Source organism: Natrix helvetica (genome assembly GCF_964273705.1).
Source record: "Natrix helvetica genome assembly, chromosome: 5".
NCBI classification, from domain to species: Eukaryota; Metazoa; Chordata; class Lepidosauria; order Squamata; family Natricidae; genus Natrix; species Natrix helvetica.
The window spans coordinates 45902351-45913603 of NC_138551.1; the positions used below are offsets into that span (position 1 = coordinate 45902351).

Sequence of the window (11253 nt, forward strand, 5' to 3'; positions counted from 1 at the left end):
ACAAAAGCATAGCATATTTATAATAAAATGTTCTTTTGTATTTGAGTTTCCTTACCTTGATCATTGTATCTAACCAAATCACTCTGATTGATATAGAGATCATGATCAGTGTCCAATTCCCAGAATTTACAATAAATAACATAGAAGTGTTCATAGGAAAAATAATCAGTGATTTGATTAATGTCTTCCTCTTCTTCTAAGAGGGCTAGAGTCTGAAAAGATGATAATGGATTAATTCTACATAAAAAGATGCTAGGAAAGTACCAGAAACCTGGTATATTTAACAAAAGCCTAAATTTGTATTTGATTGTGCTAGTATTAGATAGAAGAATTCCAGTAATCAGTAACACATTGCTAGAATCTTCTTAACTAGTATGTCTTGTTAGATACATACTTCTAGTAGTTCCCTCATATTTAAAATATGCCTATCTTTCCAGAATGCATAATATTTTTATTGGTAATCCAACTGAATTGCAAAACACACTGAATATTTTAAGGTACATGTTGTTCATATGGATGTAAAAAATTAACATACTTGCAGAAAGTTGCTTTTCCTCAGCTCTATTAATGATATTTTTCCAGACCACGATCTATTCACTATGTAAAATATTCTTTGAATAACCTGAAAAAAGATTAAATATAAAACTCAAAACCACTGGCAAATTAAAGATAAAATGCATCCTCATGACAGTTGTATAGAGATCTATGGGTTTTTTTGAGTTTTGTTTCAGCAGAAAAAAACAGAAGACTCATAATGTTGGAAAGGGCCATCAAGTCACAGAATCATAGGGCTGGAAGAGACCTTGAAGATCTTCTAGTCCAACCCACTGTCCAAGGCAGGAATCCTTATACCATCCCAGACAAATAGTTGTTCAATCTTTTCTTGAAAACCTCCAACAATGGAGCACCCACGCTTCTGGCAGTCAAGTTGTTCCATCAATTAATCATTCTCACTGTAAGGAAATTACTCCTTATTTCCAGGTGGGATCTCCCTCTAATGAGCTTCTACCCATCGCTTCTTCTTTTGCCCTCAGGTGTTCTAGAGAATAAATCCACCCTGTTTTCCCTAGGACAGCCCTGTCCAATACTTTGATCAATTTAGGAATCCAAATTAATATAGCTATAACAGGTGGCTGCCTATCCTTCTGAATGCACCCAGTGAAGGGAAATCCACAACTTTTCTGAGTTAACTAATTTCATATCAACCCATTAATCAGAATTTATACTACTATGAAGTCCTGTGGGAATAAAACTTTCAAATACAGTCCCAGCAAATTCCCTACTAGGCCTGATCCAATCACAGTGACATAGACAGTCCATCGGTTATATAGGTTTAGTGATATCAGAGCTTTAAAGATAAGAACTGGCCATTTGAGTACTGGGGAATTCTGGGAGTTGAAGTCCACATATCTTTATAAAGTTGCCAAGGCTGAGAAACACTGATATATTAATTGCATTCAGTTACTCGAAATTCCTTTCATAAGTAGATTGGAAAAGAAAACATGGTTAAACTATTTCTAAAATGTTGTTAAAAAAAACCCTATATGGATATGCAGCCACAAAGAACTATTTTATGAATTGATGATAATTGTGAAGAACTGAGCAAAGTGTGTAAAAAAAAGCAAACCAGATGTGAAAGATAAGGAAGAATTAAATAGTTGAAACAAATCAATGCCAAATAGCCAACCTGAATTTGTCTTACTTCTGACACTGGTCATATTATATCTCACTACGAATAATGAAACTAATAATGGAATCAACATACCGTAGTAATATAGCGGGAATGAAATTCTGGGGCATCCTTTAGAAAAGTCAGTCCTGGATGAGTTTCAACTATATCCTGAAATATACCAGAATTATTAAATACAAAAAAAAATTGTAACTATAAACTAGCATAATATCAAAAGGGAAACTAGGGGAAAGTAAAGTAAACATATATCACATGATAAGCTATGCTAACTCGCTCTAACTCTGAAGAAACAAGAAAAGGAGGGATGTGGGACTTTCCGTAATTTTTGGTCACATGACTCATAAAAATCATAAAATCTTGACACCGGAAAGGCCCAAACAGACTATCAAACACAATTCCATGCAGAATCCAAATGTGCAGAATCTTGGAAACTGTATCCTGCCTTCAGCTGAATACATCCGGTGAAGGGGAGCTATTTCAGTAATTGGTAGGAAGCTCTAGGGTGGAATTTAAAGGACTGGTCAAACATACCTGCAGTATTGGGATGAAATCTTCTTGTTCCAGATAGTTACAGTTAGGTTTTGCTAAAAGGCAAATGAATTTTGATGCATCATCATGACAGTTGTGTAGAATCCTACAAAGAAGAAGTAAATTGTATTAAGAGCATTCCGGTCAATCCAAAGAAGGAAAAACATTCTATGATTTCAGCTTCATTCAGCATTACCCAATCTTGGCATGTTTGAAACATGTGGAATTGTGGAATTCTAGAACCTAGTGCTTATAAATCCAGAAGGCTCTCAAACTGAGCAAGGCTGCTATAACCAGCATCTATAATCTAGAGCCAAAGCTACATGTTACATTCAGAAACCTCTGCCTTTAAGTGCAGGATTACTCTTGTTATTTCATATATGGCAATAATAATAAGAAAACTTACATAAATAACTAAGGCTATAATAAAGTATAAATCTAGCTATATATATATTTCCATGTGCATGTATGCACATATATCAGCCCCACTATTTAAACCAAACCAAAAAACCAACTCGACACAAAGTTGAAACTACTCTAATTAATATTGGCTATAAAAACAAGAATCTTGCTAGTCCCATTATACTTTCCCCCACCCCTTCTCCCAAATACTATTGTGAATTAGAAAATCTTCTACCTGAGTCTTTTGAACATACCTTGTAATTATTTTGGACTTAAGCCATGTTTTCCCCTGTTGCTTTGGTAACAGATCTAGCCTACCTCCAGCATCTTCCTAACTCCCTACAAAATGTTAATATGTATAGTATGTAGTCTACCTTTTTTTCTTCCTTTCTTGATTTAGTAAAAAGCTGCCACAGATGGGGAATTTTTAATTGTTTGACAAGTTATGTAATTCAGGACCCCCACCCCCACACACATTCAAGCTCATGGGAAAAATTAAAAAGAATAGAGCAGCTTCTATTGACATAATGCCTGTTGAGGGCTACTGCTTTATGTGGAATCTTTTTTAATGGTGTTTAAGTGGTATGTAAAGAAAGATGTGTGTAAATGGTTTTTAAACATTCAAAGGATGCAATAAAAAGGAAACAAAGAAACTTCAACATCAGACAATCAAGCAGAAAACAATACCTTAATCAAGGACTACCTAAAGAAGAAACACACACACACACCCATGAACAGTGGCAGGGCAAGCTACTATACATAAACAGGGAACAAACTCCATATTAGCTAGCATTGGTATTGTTACATAGTTGGATAATGAAATGTCTGCAAACAAATAAGGTTGAAGAGCACAAACAACTGCACAGTTCAACTCTGCGATACATATATTCTTTTCTATTGAAGTACTTTATAATTGTACAAAGATTTATTGGACAGTACATACATTAACACAACATCATGGGAATCAAAATATTTTTGTCTTTCAAATGTCTAATAATATACATTGATTCAGAAATTGATATGCTGACCTTTAAAATTGGATTTGTCAATGCAATATATAATAAAACAACTTAAAAATGATAAATTATAACACTACTAAAATCACTAAACAACTGGATCAATCATCAAAACAATGTTTAAACAAACCCTGTAGGAATTGTTTGCTATGGAAGGATGAATCATCTACCAATAACTGTGAATGTTTGCTGTCCAAGGCAGTTGCTAAATGAAGACTACCTGTAAACAGTTATGATTTCTGATATGTTAAAATCTGATTCACTTAAAAAAGTGAAATCATTTTTCTTTGCCCTACATGCCCTAGATTGCTCAAGTAATATCTTCAGGGAACAAAAGCATAGCTTTCCATGTTCGATAGTGCAGTCCTTTTCTCCCTCTAATTTTATGCTGCTTTATCTGAACTAGAAAAAAAATGGTATCTTCTTTTGCACGTACAGCTTTACAGATGTTACATTTTGTTCTCCCACTGGTGGGAACTTTCATTCCACTATTTTAGAACCATCTCTCATTTACTAATATTACAGCTTCCTCTTATAACAGTCACCCAGATTTTGCTTTGCATACAGAAAACAGATGTCATAATGTGAATCCAAAAAGGAGATAGCAATTTCATTTATTTATTTGCGTCCTGCCCTTATTGTATATACAAATAATTCAAGGTAGCAAACTTGTCCAACACATCTTCCTCCTCCTTTTTTCCTCACAGAAACAATCCTGTGAGATGAGTTGAGCTGACAGAGAGTGACCGGTCCAAAATCACCTGGCTGGCTTTCATGACTAAGGCGGGACATTAATTCACAATCTCCCACTTTCTAGGCTGGTACATTAACCACTAGACCAAACTTCTTCCCCTTAATTTGTAGAAGTGGGAATAAAGGACATTTCCCCCTCTGAAATATGCAAAGGTTTGCAGCAAAGTCTTCATTGAATTATATTTTGTTCTACAGGAGTTTAGCTCTATGAAATCAATGGATGTAAAAGGGGTATCTGTTGACCTTAAACCACTTTCAAGCAGCATGGAGTTGCCCTTAAAGAAGACAATGCTGGAAAACACTGCTGTTTTCCCAGGCAGAGAAAATAACAATGAGATTAGAAACCCATGGGAAGTAGATGTTAAAAGCATAGTAGGTAGGTGGTGGGTGAATGGAATGTAGGTCTGGGAGAGGGAGTGGCTGGGTTGGAGAAGGTTATTGAGAGAGGTGGGGAAAGCTGGGCTGAAATGCAGAATCCCAGCAGGAGGACTGAAGAGGAAAGACTGAACATCCCAACAGGGAAAGTGAAAGAATCTCAGCATAAAGGCAGGAGGAGATGAAGTTTAGGAAACCTCATCAGGGTAGGGTAGGGAATCCTGTTAAACAAATGCCAGATAAAACAGAAAAGGAAGTAGAAAGAAAGAATTTCATACATTCATAAATACATACATACTAATTGCATATCATGGCAACTAGCAGGAGTACCCTGGACATGCCTTCAAAATTATAAATACCTAGCGCACAAATAAGTTGGAGATCCCTGTTTTAAGAGAATATTTTTACACTGTGCTCACTTTCTCCACATGGCCACAAATGAATGTACAGATACAAATCCTGTCTGCTCTCCTCCAGATGCGTTGAACATGGGAGCTTTCCAGTATAGGGGACAGCCACATATCTGTAAAAAGCATACAACAAAATACTGCTAAAATCCAGGAAAAGACATTATTTTTCTCCGGCCATTTTATTAAAATATGTTGGAAAATAAAACCCAGGCAAATTATATGCAGTGCATTATATGGTTGAGTTGAATCTCATGGACTTAATTGTTTAAATTATGGTTTTATTATTTGAATTATTATTTAAACTTTTAATGAAAATTCTATTTAAAAATCATTTAGAAATCTTTACCTATGGTGAAGATGATAAATCTAGGGATATTGTTGTTACTTGCCCACCAGAATGTATAGGTTCTTTTACTATGCTCCCACCGAAAAGTACCTTCTGGTTTCATCTACTGCTTCCCTGATCATTCACCAGTTCTAACCCAAACCTACAATATTCAAATTGTTCTTAATCTAAAACAGTGTTTCTCAACCTTGGCAACTTGAAGATGTCCGGACTTCAACTCCCAGAATTCTCCAGGGGAATTCTGGGAGTTGAAGTCCGGACATCTTCAAGTTGCCAAGGTTGAGAAACACTGGTCTAAAACAAAGGATCTTCTAGTGTTTGCTCAGTGACTAGCATTTCTTGTTCTGATGTGAGTTTATGTCATAATTGGATATCAGAATTTGTATTCATTCATGGCTTCATGCTATAAACACAAAATTAAAATACGCTTCATCCAAAAACGTCCTCATTCCTTAATAAATTATTATTTTTACCTATATTATAAAATAGATTCCAGCTTTGAATAAACCATAAAATCAGAAGATAATTATGCTTACTTTTATAATTTTCCCCATTTCATTATAGGGAACTTTTTTATCTTCAAACTCTGAAAAGGCTGCTTCAACTTTGATAATAATTTCATCATGATTATTGCAGCTATTTGGAAGTCCATAGGGAAAATAGAAAGTTGGAATGTTTATGGACAAGGGAGCACCAACAGTTTCTTTATTTGTAGACTGTAGAGACTGTGGACTGATTGTTGAATTTGCAGGAGTTAGAGATGGTGTCACCGGTTTTTTCTCTTGCTTATTTTGGACCTAAATGTTAATAAATAAAATTACTATTTTTATGCAATAAAATTTGAACAAAGAATGTACAAAAACATTCTTTCCAATAAACAAAACAAAATTAGAGTAAAAAAACCAAGCTATGTGTGTATATAACAGTCTTATCTCTCAGAAAAGTACAATAGTATTAAAACATTTTGAAATTCTAGATATAAATTGACAATTCATTCTATATGATTAAATAATTGACCTGTATAGACTACAACTTCTTGTAAATGCTGCATTTATTGCACTACTACTGTACAGTACATTTTTAAAAAGTTCTTTAAAAAGCATCTATCCAAAGCTCTCCAGGACAGAAATCAAGCTTCTTCAACCATATAACTAAAAAACAGCCACTGAATCTTAACAATAAATTCATAAATGTATTTTGCTACCAGAAGTACTTCTTCCTCTTTACAGCTCCCTACTACTGTACTTATGTTTTTATGGTGTGCTTTGTCCATGCCCTTGTTTCCTTTACTATTCCATATCAGGGGCAGCTCAAGGGGTTAGTTTTCTTTGACATTTATTTTGAACCATTTTTATACTGTTTATACTATTAAGTCATTTCAGTTTTTTTAATTGAATATTATTTGGGAACAACTTCGATCTCCTTAGCCACCTTACTTTTCATGATCAGCATTTGTTTCCCCACACATTCCCCACACATTTGAAATGTGGTACAAAATGTATGTGTTACTATCAATGTGTGAAATAAGGCATTTTATAGAAAACTATAGAGCACCAGAAATGGGACGTCTAAGTATGAAATACTTAATATTTCAAACATTTGTTAGGCATTCTATGCAATTGCAAAAAACAAACTGGCAAAGACTCCCGCGGAAATGCAATTCTAGCTTTCCTTGTTGCAACAAGTAGGCCAATACTGGGTTTTTTTTTCTTTTATATTTTTCAGTAAGAAAATCCTGTATTTTATTTTGCATTTTTTCTTTCATTTTCATATACATTTTTTCAGTAAAGGGTTAGAGGTGGGTTCTAACCCTGAACTTAACTCTAACCCTGTTCATGACTCTTTCCATACTTTGCCTAAATAGTTCTTATCGTTCTGCATACTGCTTAGGTATTATATATAATGCCTAGGGAAAGTATATAACATGAAAATAATACAGACATTACATAGTTTGCCTAAAAATGTCACACATTTAATAGATTTCTTAGATTTCCTATACAGTGCCAGTTTGTCACACATTGCTGGTATTATATACAAAACATGGAAATGCTCAGGACTATTTAAAAAAAAGAAGAAGTCAATTTGCTACTATGTACTATTAATAATATTTACTTATTTTAACATTCTCACCTTCAAGAAGAAAATATCAAAAGGGAAAATACCTGTTTCCTTTTATTTACCAACAAGGTATTTATGTACTAAGCTTGGAAGACCTATTTTTAAACCAATAGGTATCTGGTGCAAATAACCTTCTGAAAATAGAGAAGCCTAAGCGAAGAAACCATTCCAAGTACTGATCTAAAACAGAGATTAACAAATAAGAAGAAAAAGTAAAGCACATTCAAACCTGGGCTTGCTGGAATGACTTCAACCTCTTCTTGAACCGGGATGGAAGAACAAAATCACAGCCTTTTGCAAGGAAAGCTAACTCTCCTCGTAAATCAGGGTCCCTTCGCAGAGATCTATCCTTGATCATCATTTTGGTTACTTCCTCAGAAAATTGCTCTTCCCAGAAAAGATGTAAAGTCCTTTTGGGCTATCACTTCAACTACTTTCTTGATTTGTTTGTGTGAGAGGGGACAGGGGTTCAAGAAATTCTAAGTGAAACATACCTTTTCTTTTTATTCTCAGAAAAAATGCCTATATATCACCGCAAGGCTAGTGGACTCTCTCTTTTTTGATATTCAAAGAATCCCTGAGCACAAAGATCTCTGATGCCCTTTACCAATTATTTATCAAGAAATATAATCTACACCAGAATCTGTCCCTTCTGGATACATGACAGTGAGGTAATCTGTCCTTGGCTGGTAACAGAGCAGAGGTATTGTGGGAAGGGAGGCATCCCCACACTACTAGCAGCAGTGCTAAAGTTAGACTTATTGCAGAGATAGCTAAATATATCACCTTTCAAGATACATATTTTATACAATAGCAGAGTTGGAAGGGACCTTGGAGGTCTTCTAGGCAGGAAATCCTATACCGTTTCAGACAAATGGCTATCCAACATCTTAAAGACTTCCAGTGTTAGAGCATTCACAACTTCTGGAGGCAAGCTGTTCCACTGATTCATTGTTCTAACAGTCAGGAAATTTATCCTCAGTTCTTTCTCTGTTTGATTAGTTTCCACCCATTGCTTCTTGTTCTACCCTCAGGTGCCTTGGAGAATAGTTTGACTCCCTCTTCTTTGTGGCAACCCCTGAGATATTGGAACAATGTTATCATGTCTCCCCTAGTCCTTCTTTCTCTTAAGCTAAACATACCCAGTTCCTGCAACCGTTCCTCATATGTTTTAGTCTCCAGTCCCCTAACCATCTTTGTTGCTCTTCTCTGCACTCTTTCTAGAGTCTCCACATCTTTTCTACATCGTGGTGACCAAAACTGAATGCAGTATTCCAAGTGTGGCCTTACCAAGGCATTATAAAGTGGTATTAACACTTCGCGTGATCTTGATTCTATCCCTGTTTATGCAGCCTAGAACTGAGTTGGCTTTTTTGGCAGCTGCTGCACACTGCTGGCTCATATTTAAATGGTTGTCCACTAGGACTACAAGATCCCTCTCATAGTTAATACTGTTGAGCAAGGTACCACCTATACTGTACCTGTGCATTCCGTTTTTGTTGCCTAAATGTAGAACCTTACTCTGTTCACCACTGAATTTCATTTTATTAGATAGTGCCCAATGTTCAAGTTTGTCAAGATCCTTCTGTATCTTTAGCCTACCTTCTGGAGTGTTGGCTATTCCTGCCAGTTTGGTGTCACCTGCAAATTTGATGAGTTCCCCATTTATTCCCTCATCCAAATCATTGATGAAGATGTTGAAGAGTACTGGGCCCAAAACAGAGCCTCGGGGTACTCCACTGCATACTTCCCTCCATGTAGATGCAGTTCCATTGAGGACTACACGTTGAGTGCGGTTGGTCAGCCAGTTATGAATCCATCTGGTGGTGATGCTGTCTAACCCACATTCTTCTACTTTATCTAGTAGTAGGTTATTGTCTACCTTATCAAATGCCTTACTGAAGTCCAAGTAAACTATATCGACGGCATTCCTCTGGTCCACTAATTTTGTCACATTATCAAAGAATGCAATAAGATTAGTCTGGCATGATCTGTTTTTGACAAACCCATGTTGGCTTTTGGCTATTACTTTGTTTGCTTCTAAGTGTTTGCTAATTCGTTGCTTGATTATCTTTTCCAGAATCTTTCCTGGTATTGAGGTCAGGCTGATAAGTCTTTAGTTTCCTGGATCTATTTTTTTCCCTTTTTTGAAGATGGGAACCACATCAGCTCTTTTCCAGTCCTCTGGCAGTTCTGTGGTGCTCCGGGATCTCTGAAAGATATAGTTCAGTGGTTCAGAGATCTTGTTTGCCAGTTCCTTCAGAACCCTGGGGTGTAATCCATCCGGTCCTGGTGAATTGAACTCGTCTAGGGTAGACAGGTGCTCACTTACCATTTTCTTCCCTATTTCAATTTGTGTTCCTAATCTGATTTTTGTGGCGCTGTTTTTGATAGGTTGGACTGTTTTATCCCTTTGTGTAAAGACAGATGCAAAACACAAGTGAAATAGTTCTGCTTTCTCCCTGTTTCTTGACACTTTCTCCCAGCAATTGACCAATTGTTTCCTTAACTTTTTTCTTCTTTGTAACATGTTGGAAGAAGCTTTTTTGTTGTTGTTATTTTTTACTTTTGTGGCAAGCCTTTCTTCATTGTGAGCCTTAGCTTTCTTCACTTCATCTTTACATGCTCAGGCTATTTGCTGATATTCTGCCTTAGTTATGTCCCCCCCCCTTTCCACTTTTATACTTATCTTTTTTGTCTTTCAATTTGTCAGAGTGTCTTTATGCAGCCATGCTGGTTTCCTTTGGGAGCTGTTATTTTTCTTCTTTGTTGGTATTGTGCTAGACTGGGCTTTTGTAATCTCATTTTTCAAAATTTCCCAAGCTTCTTGAGTTGTTTTCCCCTTGAGGATTCTCATCCATGGAATTTTTCCCAAGCTCTCTCTAAGTTTATTGAAATTAGCTCTCTTAAAGTCCAAGACTCTAGTTGGACTTTTTTCTACTACTTGTGTTTGCATAATGTTGAATTCCAATATTGCATGGTCACTTGCCCCCAGGGTTCCTGTGGCTTCAACACCTTTTATCATTTCCTCTCTGTTAGTGGGAATTAAGTCCAATATGGCCGATCCCCTTGTTTCCTTCTCTACCTTTTGGGAAACAAAGTTGTCTGCTAGGTTTGTTAGGAACCTGTTGGATCTTCCACTTGGTGCAGAGTTTGTTTCCCAGTTGATGTCAGGGTAGTTAAAAATCCCCCATTACTATTGTGGTGTGCTTCCTACATACCTTAGTTAGCTGACTAGCAAAAAGTTCATCTACTTCCTCTGCTTGGTTGGGTGGCCTGTAGTATAGACCTATGGCAATGTCATTTCCCTCCAACCTTTAATATTGACCCAAATGCATTCAAGATAGTTCTCATCATTGTTGTGCTCTATTTCTGTAGAGAGGTAAATATTTCTTATATATAGTGCAACTCCACCTCCTCTTTTATTTGGTCTATTTCTTTTAAATAATTTAAATCCTTCTAGTTTATGATGTTCCATGGCTCATGATGTTCCATGGTGAAATTTTAGATGCAAATTTAGCCATCAATCTCAACTGAAATCAAAACCATGATCTATAGATGCCACCATAAGAGCACAGATATTTCTGATTAGAATATAATATTTAAAAGGTTGAA

The 11253-nt window shown here is 36.0% G+C and overlaps 1 protein-coding gene across 6 annotated transcripts in view; it reads right to left on the reverse strand.

Moving 5' to 3' along the window:
• PPP2R3A (protein phosphatase 2 regulatory subunit B''alpha) overlaps positions 1-11253 on the reverse strand; it is a 32727-nt gene that overhangs the window by 13889 nt on the left and 7585 nt on the right. For 5 of the 6 annotated variants that reach the window (XR_014175569.1, XM_081955377.1, XM_081955379.1 and 2 more), the window contains exons 3-8: positions 6057-6317; positions 5184-5287; positions 2222-2324; positions 1766-1840; positions 536-622; positions 56-212 (exon numbers count right to left, since the gene is read on the reverse strand). Coding sequence is in view for 5 of the 6 variants with exons in the window: in XM_081955377.1 (XP_081811503.1) it covers positions 56-212; positions 536-622; positions 1766-1840; positions 2222-2324; positions 5184-5287; positions 6057-6317 (787 nt within the window). In the remaining variant the exon portion in view is untranslated. Of the gene's footprint in view, positions 1-55; positions 213-535; positions 623-1765; positions 1841-2221; positions 2325-5183; positions 5288-6056; positions 6318-7867; positions 8739-11253 lie in introns of those variants that run through there. The other variant, XM_081955381.1, reaches the window with a different exon arrangement.